General features: G+C 38.5%; 1 protein-coding gene across 3 annotated transcripts in view; it reads left to right on the forward strand.

The window, feature by feature from the left end:
- The first annotated feature begins 7,395 nt into the window (after nucleotides 1-7,395).
- The window catches only part of INTS2 (integrator complex subunit 2), a 48,911-nt gene continuing 31,696 nt past the window's right edge, over nucleotides 7,396-24,610 (forward strand). The window contains exons 1-9 of one of the 3 annotated variants that reach the window (XM_004747251.3): nucleotides 7,396-7,490; nucleotides 8,787-9,093; nucleotides 9,736-9,874; nucleotides 12,168-12,270; nucleotides 13,779-13,892; nucleotides 17,211-17,341; nucleotides 17,608-17,781; nucleotides 20,305-20,531; nucleotides 22,278-22,403. In XM_004747251.3, the coding sequence (XP_004747308.1) occupies nucleotides 7,481-7,490; nucleotides 8,787-9,093; nucleotides 9,736-9,874; nucleotides 12,168-12,270; nucleotides 13,779-13,892; nucleotides 17,211-17,341; nucleotides 17,608-17,781; nucleotides 20,305-20,531; nucleotides 22,278-22,403 (1,331 nt within the window). In that variant the 5' untranslated portion in view covers nucleotides 7,396-7,480. The other 2 variants (XM_004747250.3, XM_045070148.1) reach the window with 2 other exon arrangements.

A 24,610-nucleotide genomic window follows, 5' to 3' on the forward strand; every position in this document is an offset into this window, starting at 1 on the left:
AGCCTCCTGCTCCTCCTGCATGTGCACTCTCTCTCTCCCTGCCCCCCCACACCATGACAAATAAATAAATAAAACCTTAGGAAAGTCCTATGTTGAGAAATCTGTAACTATATGACTCCTGAGGTCATTTTATTTTGATATTCTATGATTATATTTCCAAAGAATATTGGTCTTTAAATACAGAGGTCTTCTAATTTCTTGAAGCTCATTTCCTTGGCAGTAATCTACACCTAGTATATCTGAAACATCACTGTTTTTCTTTCTGTTTCTCCTTTTCTTTCTCTCCTTAGTCTTACTGAAAAATAGTTTAAAAAAGTGGAAAAGAGTAAAGTAAGCCATTCAGAGGACAGTATTTACCTCACTTAGGAAGGAGTCGCTATTTTGACCTGAAGCATGTTTCACCATATCTAAACACCAGTAATTGTTAAGACATAATTTTATGTACCACTAAAACATAAAAAATGCTAAGTAAATTACACTACTGATTTTGAGACATCCCAATGTCAGAGGCTTATTGGTAGCTCAGTTGGTTAAGCATCTGACTCTTGATTTTGGCTCAGGCCATGATCTCAAAAGTTGTGAGATCGAGCTCCACCATGGACTTTGCATGGACATGAAGCCTGCTTAAGATTCTCCCTCTCTCCCTCTGCCACTTTGTCCCACTTGTGTGTATGCTTTCTCAAATATTTTTTAAAAAGACATTCCAATTTCATAAATGTTAAAAAGTAAAAAAATGGGGCAGCTGAGTAGCTCTGTCAGTTAAGTGTCTGAGTGTCTTAATTTTGGCTCAGGTCACGATCTCACACTCTTGAGATCTTGAGATCAAGCCTGACAAGGAGCTCTGAGCTCAATGCAGAGTATGCTTGAGGATTCTCTTTATACCTCTCCCCCACTCTTCCTCCCATTTTCTCTCTCTCAAAAAAATAAAAAATTAAAAAAGATAAAATCTGAAAAATTGTAACAGTTGATGAAATATATCTTTTTGTGAGTAGAAATGGTAATAAGCTCAGTACCACATTAATCTTAAAAGGGGATTATTTCCTCAAGCATTTTATATCACAAAGAGTACACCATAAGATAAGCTACTCCTTCACTAATCAAAAAGTTTGTGGTTTATAAGCACATATACGTTCTTAATCTGTCTAAATACCACAGCTGCAAAATCTTTAAAAATTTATTTTAGTATAGTTTGGGAATAAGTGTCAGAGGAAGCAGATCTAAAACTCAGAAGTTCATGAGTAGTGGTATATAGGTATCTACAACGGAATACTATGCGGCCATCAAAATATGAAATCTTGCCATTTGCAATGATGTGGATGGAACTAGAGGGTATTATGCTAAGCAAAATAAGTCAATCAGAGAAAGGCAATTATATGATCTTAATCTCAGGAAACAAACTGAAGGTTGCTGGAGGGGAGGTGGGTGGGAGGGATGAGGTGACTGGGTGATGGACATTGGAGAGGGTATGTACTATGGTGAGTGCTGTGAATTATGTAAGACTGATGATTCACAGAGCTGTACCCCTGAAGCCAATAATACATTATATGTTAATAAGAAAAAGTTCATGAGTAAATCTTTTTTCCCTAAATTCTATATGATGGTCAAAATTACTTCACTGGCAAACACTGCAATGTAGATTTGAAAGACTGACTATGTGGATGTAAATGGGGAGAGGCCTGGAGCCTGGGATGACTTCCAGGTTTCTGGCTGGAGCAATTCTGGGTAGTGGGTGATACTCACTGAGGTAAGAATTGGAAGAGAAGAATGGGATGCCTGGGTGGCTTAGTGAGTTAAGCAGTTAAGCATCTGCCTTTGGCTCAGGTCATGATTCCAAGGGTCCTGGGATTGAGTCCTGCATCATGTTCCTTGCTCAGGGAGGAGCCTGCTTCTTCCTCTGCCTCTGCCACTCCCCCTGCTTGTATGCTCTCTCTTTAAAAAAAAAAAAAAAAAAAAAAAAAAAAAAGATTTATTTTAGAGATCACAAGTAGGCAGAGAGAGAGGGGAAGCAGGCTCCCTGCTGAGCAGAGAGCCTGATATGGGGCTCGATCCCAGGACCCTGAGATCATGACCTGAGCTGAAGGCAGAGGCTTAACCCACTGAGCCATCCAGGCACCCCCCGGACAAATCTTTAAAAAAAACTGGAAGGGAAAGAAAGGGGACTTAGTGTCAGCACTCATCACCTTTATACTCCAGCTATCTTATTTGGGCTGGGTGTGTTCTGCTCTTTTCTTCTTTTCTTTTTCTTTCTTTTTCTTTTTTAAAGATTTTATGTATTTATTTGAGAGAGAGAGTATGAGAAGGGGAAAGGTCAGGGGGAGAACCAGATTTCTGAGCGGGGAGCCCTATACAGGACATGTTCCCGTGATTCTGGAATCATTACCTGAGTTGAAGGAAGACGCTTAACTGACTGAGCCACCCAGGCACCCTCTTCTCCTTTTTTAAAATTCAGATTCAATTAATTAACATATAATGTATTACTAGCTTTAGAGGTAGAGGTCAGTGATTTATCAGTCTTTTTAAAAAATATGATTAGCCTTCCCTTTATATATATTATTATACTTTTTCTCATTTTTTAAAATTTAAATTCATTTAATTAACAAATAATGTATTTTTTATTTCAGAGGTAGAGGTCAGTGATTCATCAGTCTTATATATAATACCCAGTGCCCTTCTTAATGTCCATCACCCAGTTACCCAATCCCCACCACCCCCACCTCGCTGGCCAACAACGCTGTTTTCTTCCTATGATTAAGAGTCTCTTATGGTTTGTCTCCCTCTCTGATTTCTTCTTGCTTTATTTTGTCCTCTCTTCCCCTGTGATCCCCTTTTATGTCTTAAATTCTGAGTGATGATAATTGTCTTTTTCTGTTTGGCTTATTTTGCTTAGCATAATACCCTTTAGTTCCATCTACATCATTGCAAATGGTAAGATTTCACTTCTTTTTGATGGCTGAGTAGTGTTCCTGTGTGTGTGTGTGTTTCTATATACAGACACACTACATCTTTATCTATTCATCTGATGAATAGATGATGGACATCTGGGCTCTTTCCAGAGTTTGGCTGTTATACACATCAGGTGCAGTGCCCCTTTGGATCACTACATTTATATCTTTGGGGTAAATACTCAGTAGTGCAATTGCTAGGTCATGGGATAGTTCCATTTTCAACTCTTTGGGGAATCTCCATACTGTTTTCTAGAGTGGCTGCACCAGCTTGCATTCCCACCAAAACAGTGTAAGAGTGTTCCTTTTCTCTGCATCCTTGCCAATATCTGTCGTTCCTGACCTGCTAATTTTAGCCATTCTGACTGATATGAGGTGGTATCTCATTGTGGTTTTGATTTGCATTTCCCTGATGCCAAGTGATGTGGAGCTTTTATTCATGTGTCTGTTAGCCATTTGGATGTCTTCTTTGCAGAAATGTCTGTTCATGTCTTCTGCCCATTTCTTGATTGGATTGTTTGTTCTTTGGATGTTGAGTTTGATAAGTTCCCACAGATCTTGGATACTAGCTATTTCTCTATGTCATTTGTAAATATCTTCTCCCATTCTGTCAGTCATCTTTTGGTTTTGTCAACTGTTTCCTTTGCTGTGCAAAAGCTTTTGATCTTGATGAAATCCCAATAGTTCACTGGGATGAAATCCCAGTCATTCATTTTTGCTTTTGTTTCCCTTGCCTTTAGAAATGTGTCTAGCAAAAAGTTGCAGCTGAGGTCACAGAATTTGCTGCCTGTGCTCTCCTTCAGAATTTGATGGATTCCTCTTATATTTAGATCTTTCAACCATTTTGAGTCAATTGTGTATGTTGTAAGGAAATGGTCCAGTTTCATTCTTCTGTTTGTGGCTAAAAGGGTTCTATTCCTGACTGTAAGGGTGGTTCAACATCTGCAAACCAATCAATGTCATACACTACATAAATAAAGGAAGGACACGAATGATATGATCCTCTCAACAGATGCACAAAAAGCATTTGACAAAGTACAGCATCTTTCTTGATTAAAACTCTTCACAGTGTAGGGATAGAGGGAATATACCTCAATATCATAAAAGCCATCTATGAAAAGCCCACAGTGAGTATCATTCTCAATGGGGAAAAATTGAGAGCTTCCCCCTTAAGGTCAGAAACATGGCAAGGACGTCCACTATCACCACTGCTGTTCAACATAGTACTCGAAGTCATAGACTCAGAAATCAGACAACAAAAAGAAAAGGTATCCGAATCGGCAAAGAAGTCAAACTCTCACTCTTTGCAGATGATATACTTCATGTGGAAAACCCCCAAATTACTAAAACTCATACAGGAATTCAGCAACGTGGCAGGATACAAAATCAATGCACAGAAATCAGCTGCATTTCTATGCACTAACAATGAAACAGAAATTAAGGAGTCAATCCCATTTACAATTGCACCAAAACCCACAAGATATCTAGGAATAAACCTAACCAAAGAGGAAAAGGATCTATACTCAGAAAACTATAGAACACTCATGAAAGAAATTGAGAAGACACAAAGAAATGGAAAAATGTTCCATGTTCATGGACTAGAAGAACAAATATTGTTAAAATGTTTATGCAACCTAGAGCAATCTATACATTCAAAGCAATCTCTCCCAAAATACCATCAACTTTTTTCCAGAGCTGGAACAAATAATCCTAAAATTTGTATGGAACTAGAAAAGACCAAAGGAGTGTTTGAAAAAGAAAACCAATACTGGTGATATCACAGTCCTAGACTTCAAGCTCTATTACAAAGCTGTAATCATCAGGACAGTATGGTATTGGCACAAAAATAGACACATAGATCAATGGAACAGAACAGAGAGCCCAGAAATGGATCCTCAACTCTATGGTCAACTAATCTTCGACAAAGCAGATAAGAATATCCAATGAAAAAAAGACAGTCTCTTCAACAAATGGTGTTGGGAAAATCAATCTGCGTTGTCTTAGACTGAAATGGATCTGCACGTTGTTTCTCCATTACTGATCACAAGATAATAAACAACCAGAGTTGGAAGAAATCTTAAAAATCACGTAGTTCACATCCCCTTTTTCCTCCTATTCACCTGTCAAACAGTCTTTGATTTCTCTTCATACTCCTCCTGTGAAATGACCATCCAGGGAGATTAAATTGTTTAGCCTCTCTTGGTCTCAATTTCCCCACAATTATAAAATAGACTATTACCTACCTCAGAGAATTGAATCGGATAATAGATATAAAATACTAGTGCCTAGCAAGTGTTCAATAAATGTTCTCATTAAATGTCAGCTTAAAAATGACAATTTATAATTTGTAAGCTAAGACACTGTAAAATCAATTTTAGTGTGTAGTGACTAGCAATTAAAAAAATTTTTTTTGAAGGTTTTATTTTTAAGTAACCTCTACATCCAATGTAGGGCTTGAACTTAAACCCTGACTGGGATCAGGGGTTGCATGGTCCACTGACTGAGCCAGCCCACTTCCCCGTGACCAGCAATTTAAAGAAATGAAATAGGGAGGACCTGGATGGCTTAGCTGATTAAACCTCTGCCTTGGACTCAAGTCACGATCCCAGGGTCCTGGGATCTACCCCTATATTGGGCTCCCTGCTCAGCCCCATGTTGGGGAGTCTACTTCTTCCTCTCTCTCTGCCTCTCCCCCTGCTCATGCTCTCTTGGTCACGCTCTCTCAAATAAATCTTAAGAAAAAAAAGAAAAAAAGAGGGCGCCTGGGTGGCTCAGTAGGTTAAGCCACTGCCTTCAGCTCAGGTCATGGTCTCAGAGTCCTGGGATTGAGCCCCACATTGGGCTCTCTGCTTGGCGGGGAGCCTGCTTCCCCCTCTGTCTCTGCCTGCCTCTCTGCTTACTTGTGATCTCTGTCTGTCAAATAAATACATAAAATCTTAAAAAAAAAAAAGGAATAGAACATATAACATGTAGTATGTACATTATTTCATAAAAATTTTGTTCCATTTAAATGTTGTTACGGGGATGCCTGGCTGGCTCAGTTGGTGAAGCATGTGACTCTTGATCTCGCGGTTGTGAATTCAGACCCTGTGTTCGGTATAGTAATTTAAGAAAACAAAATCTTAAAAAAAATGTGGGTATATATGCGTGTGTGTGTCCTGGGTCACAATATGAAATGTATTACTGTAGGTCAGGTGGAAAAAAGTTCGAGAAACATTGTAATACACATTAGTTCTTTTCTTCCTTTGCTGATTTTTAATGCTGCAAGCAGTCTTTATTAGATTATCATTCTATGCATGCCTTAGTAACTATAGAGTATGAAGTTCCAGCTCTGTAAAATATTTTTGTTTCTAGCTTGTAGCACAGTATCTGGTAAACAGAAGGTGCTAATGCACACTGATTGTACCAGGAATTAGAAATAGTATGAAAATATATAGAGATTAGTACTTCTTAATCTTTTCTAGGTGCTTAGACTCTGTTTGAAAGGTTGTTGCAAGTTTTGGGCCTTCTTTTTTTGTAGGTTTTAGGGAATTCCTGAAACTCCATCCATCACTTTCTAAGGATCTATGGACACTAAGTTTTTGTTTTTATTTTTTATTAAAGATTTTATTTATTGGACACAGAGAGAGATCACAAGTAGGCGGAGGCAGGCAGAGGGGGAGGCAGGGCGTGGTGGAGGGGAGAGAACAGACTCCCTGCTGAGAGAGCCCAGTGGGGAGCTCGATCGCAGGACCCTGGGATCATGACCTGAGCGGAAGGCAGAGGCTTAACTACTGAGCGACCCAGGCGCCCTGGTTTTTGTTTTTAAATTGAAGTATAGTTGATATACAATGTTATGTTAATTTCAGGTGTACAATAATATAGTGATTGGACATTTTATGAAATATAGTCACGACAAGTGTAGCTACATCTATTACAATACCAACTTCTATGTTCCAAGGAGCTACTCATTCCATAACTAGAAGCCTGTACCTCCCACTCCCCCTTACCCATTTTTCCCATTCCCCAACCCCTGACCCTAAAGTACAGAACACTGAAATTAAGATGTTTAACTTCTGACCAGGAGGGTGTGAGGTCAATAGCGGAAGCAAGCTCAGGAAAAGATTAATTTTAAATTCACCTGTAAATCCTAGGATTCTAGAACTTTGGCGCTAGGAGGGCAGAGGCAGAGATGGAGAGAAGAGTACAGTCTGATTCCATTGGTGTTCCGGTCAAAGAATAGTGGAAACAACTTTAACATTTCTTTTACATACGTTACTTCATTCAGGTGTCGCAAAAATCCTATGACGATGAAGCTGCAGCTCGGGAGGACTTAAGGACGTAATCGAAAAGGACGCTTTAGAGAAGACACTGGAAGCACTGGACTAAATTAAATCTCCGTGTGTAGAGTGGTGTGGTTAGGCTGGGCAACAGCGGGGAGGAAGGGGTGGGGCCGCGCACGCGCACCGTCGCATCAACGCCGACGTCTCTGGGTTTCCTTTCGCAGCCAGCGGTCCTCTCAGTTCAGTACGGTGGCCGAGGGGAGCCAGACGCTGGGGATGAATGAAGGTGCTGGATGAAGGTTGAAACAGCTCCCTCCGCTTTCCCTTCCCTTCAGTCCGGGTTCTTTCTTTGTGCTTGTGCGGTGTCCCCATACAGCCTATCGCACTGCCGACCCCACTGATCCCGGCGTCTGGGTTTTTGGTTCCTGGGACGACTCAGGGCACAGCTAGGGTTGGCGAATCGGGATTATCGCCTAGGCCCAACTTCGGATCGCGCTCTTGATTTCTACAGCGTCCCGCCTCTAGGGCGCGGAATCCGTGTTGGGTCCCGGGAGGTTGGAGGGCAAATCTGAAAGATATGACAGAGCTTCCGCCTCTCAGGCCTTAGCGCGTTCCCCGGTTCTTGTCGGTCACTGGCCTCACATTTCTCTGCCAGAGCGACTGGTTGGTTCTCGTTACGCTGAGGGCGAGACCTGTGAGCATACACAGGTCTTGGTGCCTCTGCTCCCTCAGCCCGCCCTTCTATGAAAAGGGCAGCTCCTCTTGCTTAAAAACTAAGTAACTTTTCTGCTCAGGGCTCCGTTAACCCACGATTTGGTTAGTCTGTGGGTTTTAGAGGGGATAGCTTTGGCCACCTACTCCCTGCCTTTTGGGGGTGGGGGGACGAGGGGGAGGAAGTCTTCTGATGACTAGTGAAGACAGAGAAGTGTCCAAGTGGAACTCTTTCTCCCATAGCGAATTGCATCTCCATAGCTGTTTTTCTGCCCATGCAACACAAGGGACATTAGGATAGTGTTATGATCTCCAGAACGTTGCATCTGGCATTGCTTTTGGCTAATGAGATTTAGCTTCCATTGAGTTGTGGAGGGTGGGAAAGAGAAGCCTAACAGTTCTTTCCATTTGTTGAGTAGGCGTAAGAAACTAAAGAGGTGCGGAAGAGGAACGTTCTTTAGTACTCATTTTTATTTGCATTGTGGTGCTCAGACGGTGGATGCAGTGGAGAAAGTCTTGGACTGAGATTTAACAGATGAGCGTTCAGCCTTGGATTTTGCCACTAGCTAGTCATCACTATATGCCTGTTACTTAATCTCTCTGGGCTTCATATTTCTTCTTTGCAAAATAAGTATTAGAACAGAAGATCCCTAGGGCTGGAGGAACTATTAATGTACTCCGTTTTCTTTCTCACTTTTTAGGTGGGAGTAAAAACATAGGGAGCCTTTAATTGTGCCAGAAACATAGCCAGCATGGGAACCTATTAAAGAAAGACCACATTTCTCAGGGTTTTTAAAGAGGGCCATTCATACATGCAGGAGTTATACCTACTTTCCTGTTTTTGTTATTATTATTTTTTTTTAATCATTAGGATCGACAGTGATAATGGCTGAATGTACAAGTCTTCAGTTTGTCAGCCCTTTTGCTTTCGAGGCAATGCAGAAGGTGGATGTTGTTCGGTTGGCATCTTTAAGTGATCCGGAATTAAGACTTCTCCTGCCCTGCTTGGTGCGGATGGCACTCTGTGCTCCTGCTGACCAGAGCCAAAGCTGGGCTCAGGATAAAAAACTGATCCTTCGTCTTCTCTCTGGAGTGGAAGCTGTCAATTCCATTGTTGCCTTGTTGTCTGTGGATTTTCATGCTTTAGAACAGGATGCCAGCAAGGAACAGCAGCTTAGGTAATGTTGTGCTATATGATATGTGGGTTGGGATTTACTTAGATTTGTCAAAGAAGAGGGAATCAAATATTTCTTTGGAGCTTTTAGGACTTTTTATTGGATGTATTCTCCCAGAAAAGATTGAGAATCTAAACTTTGGAGAGCATTTTACCTAGTTCTTTTCTATTTATAGCTAAAATTCTAGAATCTTTTGAATTCTGTATTCTAAAATGTGTAGAGAAGTTTGGCTACATATACTGTTGCTTTCATGCTAAACTGATTAGATCATTTACTCAACGGAAGTGGGAGGGTAAGTTCCCCTAGAATAAAAGTATTTATTGGAGTCACCCAGGAGGCTTTTTGAGCTTAACATTGATTTCCCCAAATTCTGGGCATTTGTTTGGTTCTTCCCCACCCATTGTGAATCCAATATCGAGCCACTGTTGTTCATCGAAGTAGCTGTCAACTATTAGTTGGAGTCTTTATATAAGTTGTGAATCCCTGAAATAGGCAAACTAAATAGTATTTCAGAAATATTACATTCATGAAATGTATGAAAAGAATTAATACATTCTCTTGTAGATTATTTCAACTAAAGATAATTTTATATTATTTCTGTCAGTGTTCTCATGATTGTTGTTTTACACATGTGTACCTTATTAGGCATAAACTTGGAGGAGGCAGTGGTGAGAGCATCCTGGTATCACAGCTTCAGCATGGATTGACTTTGGAGTTTGAACACAGTGATTCACCTCGTCGATTGCGTCTTGTGCTTAGTGAACTGTTGGCAATTATGAACAAGGTGCATTTATTTTAATCACACATCAGAATATGCATGATTTGATGTCTACACACAGAAAGTAGAAACGGGGGATGCCTGGATGGCTCATTCGGTTAAGTGTCTGCCTTCAGCTCAGGTCATGATCCCAGAGTTCTGGGGTTGAGTTCATCATGGGGCTCCTTGCTCAGCAGGGAGCCTGTTTTTTCTCTGCCTGCCCCTCCCCCTGCTTGTCCTCTCTCTCTCTCTGACAAATAAATAAGTGAAATCTTAAAAAGAAAAAAAAGAAAGTAGAAACAGCCTAGAAAACAGCCAACTTGCATCCTCTTTCACACATATTTCTATTTGTTTTGAAAGTGTTTTCCTTTTAAAGGTTTAAAAGGATATTAAATGCCTACCTTTCTTTCTCTACTATTTTCTTTTCTTTTTTTTCTTTGTAAATATTTTATTTATTTATTTGAGAATGAGAGGGAGAGAACATGAGAGGGAGAAGGTCAGGAGGAAAAGCAGACTCCCTGCTGGGCAGGGAGCCCGATGAGGGCCTGGATCCTGGACTCCACGATCATCACCTGAGCCTAAGGCTGTCACTTAACCAACTGAGCCACCCAGGTGCCCTCTTTCTCTACCACTTTCTCTCACTTATACCAACTCTGTATTTTCTACTGTAGAGATTTTTTTCTCTATGGACGCCATACAATGACTTCTTGATACCTAGAAGGGTACATAGCTCAAGACTTCTACAAATTACTAAATTTGATAATATCCTTATAGGATATGATTTTCTTCATAAAATATTATAAAATGTACCTGAAAAATTTAAGTGATTCCTTTAGACACTGAATGAGCACTCATTATCTCACACAATAGTGAATAGGAAATATCAAAGCTGAATTGGATGTAGGATTGTTGGCTAGCCTTACTCACTAGATGGCTGAATTGCTTCTATACTACAGAAAGCTATTCAACTTTTCATGTCAGCAAAATGATAGATTACTTAGTTCATGGACCTTTGGGTAATTATGATTAATCAAAACTCTGAATTTAAATTTGTGCATGTCAGGGGACTACTATAAAAAGAGTTAAGATGGATCTTCATATTAAGATGGCTTATATATTAAGCCCAGAGTTTCAGAGGCAAAAGTTAATTTTTTTACTTATTTACTGTTATTTACTGTTAGAATTTCAAGGTCAGTTCCTTTTAATAATAACGTTTAGTTTTATAAACTGTGGACCAAACAACTCTAAATTCTGTTTCCAAAGAAAATACTGGTGATGGTGGCAGGGGTACAGTTAGTTAGTTTTAGATAGTCTTTCAGATACATTAGAAATCTTTATTTTTAAAATTTTTTTCTTAAAATTTGTTTCTTTAATTCCAGTATATCTGTTACAAATCTTTTAAAAAATGTTTTTCTATTACAAACAGTTATTTCTTTCTATTCTTTTCTACTGTACTATGGGCTTAATTTCAATCAGTATTTTTCCAGCATCATTTTCTTAATATCTAATTTATAGATCTAGTAAAGTAAGAAAGGAAAAAGACGTTTCTCCTCTGGGAGGTTTCCATTATTTCAGTTCAGAACTCTTCAGGAAATGGGAAGTGTGATGAAACTACTGTAGGAGATTTTTAAACATTTAGTAGGTACTTATATTGATCTACATTTTTATTTTTTGTTTTTCCTACAGTTAATTTGCTATTGAACATACTTTATATTTGTTATACTGCTTTAAGGTTACCATTTCTTGTCTTATTTTTTTTTTTTTTGAGCTATAACTTTTGTAGGTAGCATTTCTAGTTCATTTGTTTGGCTTGTCATACCTTTAATTCCAGATGTCTCCAAATATTTATATAGAAATACATCACTGAGCCCCATATTGCCGTATCTGAATATTAATTAATGTCACAGTGATTAAAATGGCTCAAATTCATCAAATATTGCATATTCTGCTGCAGTATATTAATGACATATTTAGAAACGTGGTCTGGGGACGCCTGGGTGGCTCAGTTGGTTAAGCAGCTGCCTTCGGCTCAGGTCATGATCCCAGCGTCCTGGGATCGAGTCCCACATCGGGCTCCTTGCTCCGCAGGGAGCCTGCTTCTCCCTCTGACTCTGCCTTACACTCTGTCTGCCTGTGCTCGCTCTCACTCTCTCTCTCTCACAAATAAATAAATAAAATCTTTAAAAAAAAAAAAAAAAAAAAAAAAAAAGAAACGTGGTCTGTAAACTCAATAAATAATTATAAAAGTACTAAAGGATTTAATACATTATCTGAAATTAATAGAATTCATTATTTCTTTTTTTTCTTTTTCTTTTTTAAGGTGTCTGAGTCCAGTGGAGAATTTTTTTTTAAGTCATCTGAGCTATTTGAGAGTCCAGTCTATTTGGAGGAAGCCGCAGATGTACTTTGTATTTTACAAGCAGGTACAATAATGACTGCTAAGATACATTATGTTCGTAGTTTCTTATTAAATGGTACCGTGTAACTTCTTAACTTGGAAATTGTGTTATTTTATATAAACATTTTTTTTTAAAGATTTTATTTATTTATTTGACAGAAATCACAAGTAGACAGAGAGGCAGGCAGAGAGAGAGGGGGAAGCAGGTTCCCTGCTGAGCAGAGAGCCCGATGCAGAACTCGATCCCAGGACCCTGAGATCATGACCTGAGCCGAAGGCAGCGACTTAACCCACTGAGCCACCCAGGCGCCCCATAAACATTTTATATATTTAATAACAATGCACCTTAAAATGTTAAGACAAAAGTGGCTAGCAGTAGAATAGTGATTAAGTAAATTATATTATTTCCACAGTATAGCATGTTATACAGTCATTAAGTAGTGTATTTGAAGGAATTTAATAATCTGTTAGAAAATGGTCATAATCGGGACGCCTGGGTGGCTCAGTTGGTTAAGCAGCTGCCTTCGGCTCAGGTCATGATCCCAGCGTTCTAGGATCGAGTCCCACATTGGGCTCCTTGCTCAGCAGGAAGCCTGCCTCTCCCTCTGCCTCTGCCTGTCATTCTATCTGCCTGTGCTCGTTCTCTCCCCCTCTCTCTCTCTGATAAATAAATAAAATCTTAAAAAAAAAATGTCATAATCTATAAGTGAAAAAAGCAAGGGGTAAATGATAAGTAGACTATAATCCCAATTATCTTTTTTTTTTTTTAAAGATTTTATTTATTTATTTGACACACAGAGATCACAAGTAGTCAGAGCAGCAGACAGAGAGAGGGGGGAAGCAGGCTCCACATGATGTGGGGCTTGATCCCAGGACCCCTGAGATCATGACCTGAGCCGAAGGCAGAGACTTTAACCCACTGAGCAACCCAGGTGCCCCTATAATCCCAATTATCTTAAACTCAAGATAATACTTGTGGGGGGATTGAAATATTTCAAATTACTAACTTTGAATGATTGGATTAGAAAGATAGAGGACATAAAAAAGCCAAGATTTTCATGAAAATCCCTCTTGCCCAGCACCGTCCAGTTTAGCAGTGGCAGTGATACATGTTGGGCTTTCCAGTATAGTAGCTACTAGCCACATGTGGTTACGAATTACTTGAAATGTGGCTACCGGGACTGAACTATTTTTAATTTTATTTAATTTGGATTAATTAATTAATTAATTTTTGGGAAGGATTTTATTTTTAAGTTATCTCTACACCCAGGGTAGGGCTTGAATTTGAATTTATAACCCTGAGATCAGGAGTTTCCTGCTATATCCACTGTGCCAGCCAGGCACCCCATTAACTTAAATTTCAATAGCCACATGTGGCTGGTGGCTATCCTCCTGGACCGTTCAGCTCTAGACTATGAAAAGAAAGTACCTTAATTGCTTTCAAATCACATTTGTGAAATGCCAAAAAATGCTTATGTGTAATATGATGAAATATCACTCCTTGATAGTAACATTGACTTTGTTCTCTTGTAGAGCTCCCTTCCCTGCTTCCTATAGTGGATGTAGCTGAAGCCTTGCTACATGTTAGAAATGGTGCTTGGTTCTTATGTCTGTTGGTGGCCAATGTTCCTGATAGTTTTAATGAAGGTAAATGTAATTTTAAAATAGGCTATTGAAGAGATTTGCTTGTGTAGGAACTGAAATTTTGAGCTAAGAAGAAATATGTATGTGATTTTTTTTTTTTTTTGAGATTTTATTTATTTATTTGACAGAGAGAGAGATCACAAGTAGAGAGAGAGGCAGGCAGCGGGGAGGGAAAGCAGGCTCCCTGCTGAGTAGGGAGCCCGATGTGGGGCTCGATCCCAGGACCCTGGGATCATGACCTGAGCCAAAGGCAGAGGCTTAACCCACTGAGCCACCCAGGAGCCCCTATATTTATGTGCTTTTATTTGAGATTTTCTCTTTGGAAAGTTTATTAGTGAAATATTATTGTAGAAATACTGAGTTGAGAAGATTTCAAGGTTGTTTTTAGATGACAAATTTAAGTACATTAAGTGAACAACAAAATAATTTTTTGTCACTAGTCACCAGTGCTATAACAGTAAAAAATACTAAAGAACTAGAAGCTGTAATTCTATGCTCATGGACCAAAGGGAAGAAGACATATTATCTGTGAAACATCCAGTGTGCAGTGCAAGTAACATGTAATTCGAAATAGCAGCCATTAAACCCTTTGTGTTTTAGCCTTATTTCTGTCAGTTTGCAGAAAAGTAGAAATTGAGAAAAATCAACTGAAATTTTCACCTCTATTTCAAATGACTACTGATTGATTGAAGATTGTTGTTTGGGTCTGTGTGGTATAAAAATAAAAACATTTATTGAGCAAGGTTGTGAATTAGGAGCCAAAGAGGAAAAAGCAGTGGATTTCTAGCTTTGTCACTCACTTTTTGTGTCATCTTGATCAAGATATGAATCATGTATAAGATGAGGTATCACTAATAACATTTCCCTTACATTTCTGAGAGATTTATTAAATATCACAAGATAAGTAAAAGTCCTTTGTAAAAACTGTGCTATTGCTGGTTTTCTGTCAACATATTTTACTAGTTACTGAGAGAGGAGTGCTGATGTCTCCAAACATAACTGTGGCTTTGTCTGTTCCTCTTTTCATTTTGTCAGTTATGCTTCATTAATTTTGAAGCTGTGATTGGGTCCATGTACATTTAGGATTATTATATCTTCATGATGAGTTGAGCCTTTTTCTTTTTCAATATGATATATGCTTCATTATCCCTGGTAATGTATCTTCTTTTGATACCCACTTAATTGAGAGAGCCATAGCAGCTTACAATTAGTATTTGCATGATATATATCCATCTTTTTGAAAAATCTCTATCTTTAAGTGGGTTTCTTGTAGACAAGTATAGGTAAATCTTGTTTTTTTGTAAAAAATTTAGTTATAGTTTCTCCTTTTTAATTGGAGAGTTTAGACTGTTTACATAGATCATTTAATGTGATTATTTTGGTAGTTAGACTTAAGTGTATCATCTTGCGGTTGTTTTCTGTTTGTTTCCTTTTTCCTTTTTCCCTTTTACTTTCTTCCTTTGGATTGAAATTTTTAGGATTCCATTTTATCTCTACTACTGTCATATTAGCTATATGTTTTTGCTTAATCTTTTTCTTCACATTTTTATTTCTCAATTTATTGTTGTCAGGTTTAAAGTATGCATCTTTGGGGGACCTGCGTGGCTTAGTCAGTTAAGCGTCTGACTTTTTTTTTAAAGACTGTTTATTTATTTGAGAGAGAGAGAGTATAAGTGGGGGGGAAGAGCAGAGGGAGAGGGACAAGCAGGCTTTGTGCTGAGTGTACACCCCAGGGCAGGTCTTGATCTCACAACCCTGAGATCATGACCTGAGATGAAATCAAGAGCTGGTCGCTCAACTGACTGAGCCACCCAGGCGCCCCAAGCTACCAACTCTTGATCTCAGAATCATGAGTTTAAGCCTTGTGTCGGGCTCCACAGAGTCTATTTAAGAAAAAACAATTAAACTACAACGATAAAAATAAAGTATACATCTTTAACTTATGGCAGTCTACTTTCAATGATTCTATACCTCTTCACATATAATGTAATATACTTCTCTATTTTCCTCTCCTGTCCTTTGTGCTACTTTAAAATTTTAGAGTGAGAGTGTGACTTGGGGGAGAAGGGGAGAGGGAGAGGGAAAGAGAGAACCCTAAGCAGGTGTCATGCTTAATAAGAAGCCTGATCTGGGGTTCAGTGTCATGACCCTGAGATCATGACCTGAGCTGAAATCAGGTCTGACGCTTTATAGACTGAGCCACCCAAGTGTCCCACTTCATTCTTTTGGGGTTCCACATTTCCATCTGATATAATTTTCCTTTAGCTTCAAATACTTTCTTTAACATGTCTTGTAGCCAGCTACAAATTTTTCCAGCTTTTTAAATTTATTTGTTTTTATTTTTAATATTTTATTTTCTTAAGTAATCTCTACACCCAGTGTGGGCCTCAACCTTAACCTGGAAATCAAGAGTCACACACTCTTACCTACTGAGCCAGCCAGGCGCCACTTTCTGTTTGTTTTTGTTTGTTTGTTTGTTTGTTTTAAATCTGAAAAAACAAACAAACACACAAACCTGGTTTTGTCTTCATTCTTAAAAGATATTTTTCGGGGCACCTGGGTGGCTCAGTGGTTTAAAGCCTCTGCCTTCAGCTCAGGTCATGATCTCAGGGTCCTGGGATCAAGCCCCGCATGGGGCTCTCTGCTCAGCAGGGAGCTTGCTCCCCCTTCCCCATCTCTGCCTGCCTCTCTGTCTACTTGTGATCTCTGTCTGTCAAATAAATAAATAAATAAATCTTTAAAAAAAAAAAGATATTTTTCACTGGGTATAAAATATTAGGGTGACATTTTCTTTTAGCTCTTTAAAGATGTCATTCTGCTGTCTGTGGTAGTTTTGATTTCTGTTCCTCTGTACATAATGTTTGGGTTTTTTTTGCAGGCTGCTTTTATTTATTTTTCCTTTCTGGCTACTTTAAAGATTTTCTCTTTTCTACTGGTTTTCAGAAATTTGATTATGATGGGTTTTGATATGATCTTCTTTGTGTTTATCCTGCTTGAGCTTCTGTGATTATAGTTTTCATCAAATTTGAAAAAATGTCTTCAAATATATTTTTGTCTTCCATTTTCTTTTTCTTTGAGACTATAGTCAAGTAGTCAATTATATTTGACTACTTGATGTTGCCCCACAGCTCACTGTTCCTTTTTTGTCTCTTTTCATTCTGTGCTTTATTTTGACTAGTTTCTATAGCTCTGCTTTCAAATTCCCTGATCATTTTCTTCTGTAGTGTCTGTGACACATAAATGATTAATTAAAAGTCTGAAGAAATTGTTTCTAACATCTTACTCGAAAGCTTAAAGTAATAGCGGATATTAAATGTTCAGTTTGCAGGGGTCTGATTAAAAATGGAGAACGGCAAGATGAAGAAAGTCTTGGAGGAAGGCGCAGGACAGATGCCCTACGCTTCTTATGTAAAATGAATCCTTCTCAGGCCCTCAAAGTTCGAGGGATGGTGGTAGGAGATTTTATTATTTTTATGAGACAAAAGCCTTTGTATTATGATCAGGAACTTTCTCAAGGTAGTTTTAGAATCTTGTAGAAATTTGAAATTATAATTGTATATTGGTTATATTATTATAATTATTATTACCATTCTCTCTGGGTTTTTATGTTTTGGATATGTCTTCTAAACTTTAGAAGCTTTAAAACATCTAAACACTTAAGTGTCCTGGCCCTTTTCCTTATGATACTCAGTTCAGTTTGTTTTCTTCACTATGTTAGGTGGAAGAATGTCACTTGCCAGGGCTTGGAGTGGCTTTGACATTGGATCACACTAAAAATGAAGCTAGTGAAGATGGAGTGAGTGACTTGGTTTGTTTTGTTAGTGGTTTGCTTCTTGGAACAAATGCGAAAGTCCGGACTTGGTTTGGAACTTTTATCCGAAATGGACAGCAGGTGAGGGTTTAAAGATCTTCTAGGCTAAGAATCAGGTTATTTTGGCAACTAATAAAAGAGGAAGAAACACTTGTAGAATGAGGTCATTAGACTAGTGATTCTCAATACTTTTAGTCTCAGGAACTCCTGACATTTTAAATCCTAGAGGGCACTAAAGAGCTTTTGTTTATGTGCTTTTATCTGTTGATATTTACCATATTACAAATGAAAACTTTGAAATATTTACTTAATTCATTTATTTTAAATTTTTTATTTTTATTTTTATTTTTTTAAAGATTTTATTTATTTATTTGACAGACAGAGATCACAAGTAGGCAGAGAGGCAGGCAGAGAGAGAGAGAGAGAGGAGGAAGCAGGCTCCCTGTGGAGCAGAGAGCCAGATGCGGGACTCGATCCTAGGACCCTGAGATCATGACCTGAGCCGAAGGCAGAGGCTTAACCCACTGAGCCACCCAGGCGCCCCTTAATTTTTTTTATTTTTAAAGATTTTATTTATTTGAGAGAGAGTGAGTGAGAAGGAGCAGGGGGAGAGGAGAGGGGTGAGAGGCAGAGGGAGAGGAGAAGTAGCCTCTCTGCTGAGCAGAGAGCCTGACATGGGGCTCAACCCCAGGACTCTGGGTTCATGACCGGAGCCAGGGGCAGATGCTTAACTAACTGAACCACCCAGGTGCCCCTACTGAATTCATTTGAAAATAACAATAATAACCGTATTAAATATGAACATATTTTTAATGAAAAATGAACATATTTTCCAAAAATTTAGCGAGAAGAGTACATTTTTGCATTTCTCTTTAATGTCTGGTTCAATAGAACCTTTGAAAAACTACATTGTATGCTTGTGAGAAAATGAGAGTTGACCTCTGGACCCTCTGGGAATGAATTTTGGGAATCACTAGTGTTCTGGGTTAGATTCATCATCAAAATAAGTTATTATAGTCTGTAATTTTAATATGTATTTTTTATTGTAGTAAAATATACATAACATGAAATTTACCGTTTTAATCCTTTGTAAGTTTTGCCACCATCATCACTGTTCATTTTCAGAACTTTTTCATCATCTTAAAAAGAAGTCCTACCCATTAAACAATTCTCTTTCCTCCTTTCTTCCAGCCTCTGGTAACTTTTTTCTACTTTCTATCACTATGAATTTGACTGTTCTAGTTAGCTCAGATAAGTGGAATCACACAGCAGTTCTGTTACTGAGTTTGGCTTGTTTTAGTTATCATAATGTTTTCAAAGTCCATGCATGTTGTAGTATATGTTTTCAAGGTTGAATAATATTCATCGTATGTATATACCACATGTTAATTTGTTTATTCATCTATTGATGAATATATATTATATTTTGTAACAGCTTTTAAGTTACAAAATTTTTACTTTTTCAAAGAACATTTCTGGTGGAGCGGTGGTTTCTGCGTGGCTCAGTCGGCTTCGGCTTAGGTCATGATCTCAGGGTCCTGGGGTTGAGCCGACTGAGCCACCTATGTGCCCCTCAAGCTTTGCTTTTTAAGGGAAGTGAACACTGTTGTGTACTTAATATATGTCAGGTGCTGTGTTAAGCACTTTGGGATGTTCATCTTGTTTGTAAGTGTCCTTTGTGTGCAGTAAATTTCTTATTTGAACCTAATGCTATTAAAGCAGGTTTATCATATTTTAGTTAGAGACACTCTAAAAATAATTAACATTTGCCTAGTTCTTTACAGTTTAGAACTGCTTTCATATGTGTGATCTTTGTTCATTTGTCTATTTAAAAGATATTGAGTGCTTGCTGTATATCAGGCACAGTGGTAGGCCCTGCCAAGTAACGGATGACTAAAACATTATCCTTGCCTGAAGAACTGTGAGGGTGATAGTCTTCTAAACTCCTAATTACAACAGCCTTGGGAGTTAAATATTATTAATAAAATATTTACTTCCTTGTCACTAAAAAAATAGGGTTTGGGGCACGTGGCTGGATTAAAGCCTCTGCCTTTGACTCGGATCATGATTCCAGGGTCTTGGGATCGAGCCCTGCATTGGGCTCTCTGTTCGGCAGGGAGCCTGCTTTTCTTCCTCTCTCTCTGCCTGCCTCTCTGCCTACTTGTGATCTCTGTCAAATAAATAAATAAAAATCTTAAAAAAAAAAAATTTAAAAATGGGGTTCAGAGAGGTAAGCATACATAATCAATGGCAGAGCTATTGTTTAAACCCAAGGTGTTGTGTCTCTGTATCACAGATGACTATATCACAGATGACTCCTTTAGTCATTATGTATTTGCAATAACCATTTAAGTGAAATTTTACAGTTCAGATTGTCATTAATTTAGTGTTTTCTGTAAAGCCAATCCATAGTAAGGTGAGTAGAGTATTCTTCAAAGTGAATTTTGAGTTTGCTCATTTGGTTAAAACAAGATTCTGCAGTTCTGACAGCCTTTTCAAATAGGTCAGTTTTAAATGTTTAATGGGGGGAGCTTTGTTTGAGCATCCTTTTGACTTAGTAAGTGCTCCATGGTTCCTTCCTTTTGTGGTCCATATTTTTTACAGAGAAAAAGAGAGACCAGTAGTTCTGTCCTTTGGCAAATGAGAAGGCAGCTTCTTCTGGAGTTGATGGGCATTCTCCCCACAGTAAGAAGTACCCGCATTGTGGAAGAAGCTGATGTGGAGATGGAGCCCAATGTGTCTGTGTATTCGGGGCTGAAAGAAGAGCATGTTGTGAAAGCCAGTGCGCTCTTACGTCTGTACTGTGCTTTGATGGGGATCGCTGGACTCAAGTATTCAATAATTTGATATTTTATCTTTTTATCATTTTACTTTCTTGTTTCTATTCCCAAGAAAGTGAGCCAAAGGCCTTTTAACTGAGGATTTGGGTTTTCTGCTGGGCTTAGGTAGTGGGCTGGCCTATATCAAGAACAAAGTCCCAAGGCAAAAACATTCCCAGGTGGGATGTATCCATCTATTTTTGTCTGATTGTAAATAGAATTATGTGAATATGGGAGGGCCAGAGCAGTTTAAGAAAACGCGTGACTTTACCACAGCTCGACAGGACTAGAGTGAATGATCTGTGAGTGATACTTGACCAAGTCCATGCACCTAGTTGAAGTAAATCTCTCCTGTCCTTTCACAGCTGAGATCACGGATTATTTAAAATTGACATGTTGTGATTATTAAGCACAAGGTTCACTGTAGTCACTGCATTACATTCTTTTGAATAATTTCCTCAACCACTATGCATACAGTCCTCACTTTGCATGTCTCTGATAAGTTTGAATTTCACTAACCTGGACTTGGTATTGGCTTAGTTATTAACACTACTCCCTTGGTATTGGCTTAGTTATTAACACTACTCCCTCAACAACTAATGTATCAGTTATCATGATACATTGACCAAATAATCGCATGAAGTACAAACTTTGCAAGAGCTTTTCAAGCCACAGGTCATTCTATAAATAATAGATGCACCTCATTTCTTTTAAAGTTGTTGGTGACTGGTCACTGCCAATCTATTAGTCAGTTGGTGAAGAGGCAGGAAAGTGCAGAGTTGTACTGTTGCCTTATCTCAGGGATAAACCCTTGTGTCATTAACAGAAATAATTGAAAGAAGGAATTGACCAAGAAGGATGAATGTGTAGCAAAGAAACAAGGGTGGTAACACTGGAAGTGCTGTTTGAACCAAACATAAATGTAGTAGCCGATCTTAACGATGTCAGCACTGTTGCCATTTGAGAAACCCAAGATAATGTAGTTGAAGAACTTAGTGAAGGTGCCCTTGTCAACCTGATTGAGGAAAGTCATTGTGGAGAAAAGGATGAAGTCCCAGAGGAGGTGAAGCTGCCAAAAATCTTCGGATATCTGCCAAATATCTCTCAGATATTTCATGACAGAACCTAACAAAGGATAAAATATTGGAATCAGAGCCGAGCTTAGAAAGGGGGATGACAGTTCTTCAAGGCTTAAGAAAGAGGTTCACTCCACATTATAAGATATATAATGAGAAGAAGGCAAGGGCTTTTCAAACTATTCGTGACAAGTTTTTTACAAAGAAAACACTTTAATTTCCAATGTTTGTAATATTTTCAATTATAGAGCACTATATAAATATTTGCTATTTTTTTCACCTCCCTATGCATTATGACTGACAGAAAGTTTTTAATGTTTTGGCAAACTTTAAAGGTTAACTTTTAACTTTTTTTTTTAACTTTTAACTTTTAACAGCTAACTTTCCCCATTGATTATTTCAATCACGATGCGTAGTTTCAGCTTGCGTGCTTATTTTTGTAGTCTCCTGCTACTGTGCCAAGTGAGGATTGCGTGTGTTTGTGTCTGAGGAAAAGCACTGGTGGTAAGCGCAGCAGTGTTGCTTTTACCGACTGAAGATTGTAAAGGTTTTATAAATAGGAAGGTATCATTATAAAGCTCAGAATTTCTATCTGAAAAGTCCAACTCTTGGGGAATCCCCTTTTCTTCCTTCTTCTCTCAACTACGAAAAGTAAAACTTAATAATCTATCCCTTTTTTTAGACCAACTGAGGAAGAAGCTGAGCAGTTGCTGCAGTTGATGACCAGCCGTCCTCCTGCTACACCAGCTGGGGTTCGCTTTGTTTCGCTTTCCTTTTGTATGCTGCTGGCCTTTTCTACACTTGTCAGGTACCTTCCTATAAAGCTCGCTCTGTTTTCTGAAGGTCTGCTTTTGCTTATTTATGAAAATGCACATGTAGCATTAATCGGGAGCTTACTAGAAAAATGGACGGTGCTATCACCTTTTAGGAAATGGCGTGGTAGCATCTACTGGATGCCAGTTAAAGGAGTCATACTAGTTCTTCAAGATTTGGGAAAGCAAATAGCAGCCCCTGTACCCTTGCATCCTGTTTCCCCTTCCCTTGAGGCAACTTCTTTCAACTTCCTTCAGATCTTTTAGCCGATGCTTTTGGTTTTTTCACTTCCGCATTTTTAAATAACGTGTTTGATTTGCTGTATTTTTGACTTTTCAGTTTTAGGAGTAATTGTGGATTTCCTACAATGAAAGATGAGGAATTAGTTGTGTCTTTCTCGTCTCCCCGCCCCCCCACGACCCTGCGCATCTCCATATCCTTCCCATCTCCCCACTGTCCCAGTACAGTTATATTGCAAATTTGCTTTGAAAAATATATAGTTGTTCATATTGCCTCTATTGGGAGTTTAGCCATGTAACAGATGATAATTTTTCTTCTGTAAAACTTGCTTTTGTCTTAATAATTATCCCATGTTTTGTTTGTCTGTTTTTCATTTGCTCTTTGTTCTGAGTACTTAACGTTAATGCAACTTCAATATCTGCCAATCTGACCCCCCCTTCAAGATCTTCAGACTCCTTATTCTGTCAACTTTATTTTCTTAAGGAAGCTCTCCTGACTCTCTGAACTGGTTACTTCTACATCTGGTACACAGCTCTCATCCTGGAATTGCTCTTCGCTATTTTCAGGACTTGCTCTACATCTCCTTTCTTGGATCTCCTGCTTCCTGCATTTTCCATCTCTCTCTCTCTCTTTTTTAAGATTTCATTTTAATTTATTAATTTTTTAAAAAAAATATTTTATTTATTTATTTGACAGACAGAGATCACAAGTAGGCAGAGAGGCAGGCAGAGAGAGAGAGAGAGGAGGAAGCAGGCTCCCTGCTGAGCAGAGAGCCCGATGCGGGACTCAATCCCAGGACCCTGAGATCATGACCTGAGCCGAAGACAGTGGCTTAACCCACTGAGCCACCCAGGTGCCCTAATTTATTAGTTTTTTAAAAAGATTTTACTTACATATTTATTTGAGAGAGAGAATGAGAGTGAGACCACAAGCAGGAGGACTGTCAGAGGGAGAGGGAGAAGCAGGCTTCCTGCTGAGCAGAGAGCCTGATGTGGATTTGATTCAGGACCCTGAGACCATGACCTGAGTTGAAGGTAGAAGCTTAATCGAACAAGCCACCCAGGCACCCCAGGATTTTATTTTATTCTTTTTTGGATTTTATTTTTTAAAGTAATCTGTACACCTGATGTGGGCTTGAATTTATAATCCCAAGATCAAGAGTTGCATGCTCTACTGACTGAGCCAGCCAGGCACTGCAACATATGTCTGTTTTTTAAATTGCTTTCTCATTTTGCTTCTTTAGCATGGGTATGTGGGAGGTCAGTTATTTTGAGACTGGGTGTTTCTGAAAATGTCTTTATTCTACTTTAGCACTTGATTGACAGTTACATAGGGTTTAGAATTTGGGGTTGGAATAAATTTCCTTTGAGAATTTTCAAAATCTTGCCGCATTGTCTTCTGACTTCTAGTGTTGCTGTTGAGAAATCTGATGACATTCTGATTCTTGGTTGTTTGTTTTGTGGTTTTTTTTTTTGTGCAGCCTGTTTTTTGTTTTTGTTTTTGCTTTTTTTTTTTTTTAATATGGAGACATGAAGGATTAACTTTTTGTTAATTTTTGTAAATTTTTGGATGGTATACCTGCTTTTATCTATTGTGGTAGATATTCAGTAAACCCTTTCAACCCGAGAACTCGTGTGCTTCAGTTCTAGGAAATTTTCTTAAACTTATTTGTTGTCAGTGTTCCACATGACTTTTTTTCCTATCCCAAACCTTCTCTTATTTAGATATTGGACTTCCTGAAATGACTATCTTATTTTCCTTATCTTTGTCTTGTTCTACTTTTTAAAAAACAGCTCAGTTGAGAGACCATTTACATACCATAAAATTTGCCCATTTTAAAGTATACAATTCAACAGTTTTAAGTATATTTATAAAGTTGTACAAACATTACCACAATCTAATTTGGGAACATTTTTATCACTTTAAAACGATACTGCTTATTCTACCTTCGAAGGATTTGTT

The sequence above is a fragment of the Mustela putorius genome, unplaced genomic scaffold (genome assembly GCF_011764305.1).
Source record: "Mustela putorius furo isolate JIRA1106 unplaced genomic scaffold, ASM1176430v1.1 tig00003962_pilon_pilon_pilon, whole genome shotgun sequence".
In the NCBI taxonomy this organism is placed as follows: Eukaryota; Metazoa; Chordata; class Mammalia; order Carnivora; family Mustelidae; genus Mustela; species Mustela putorius.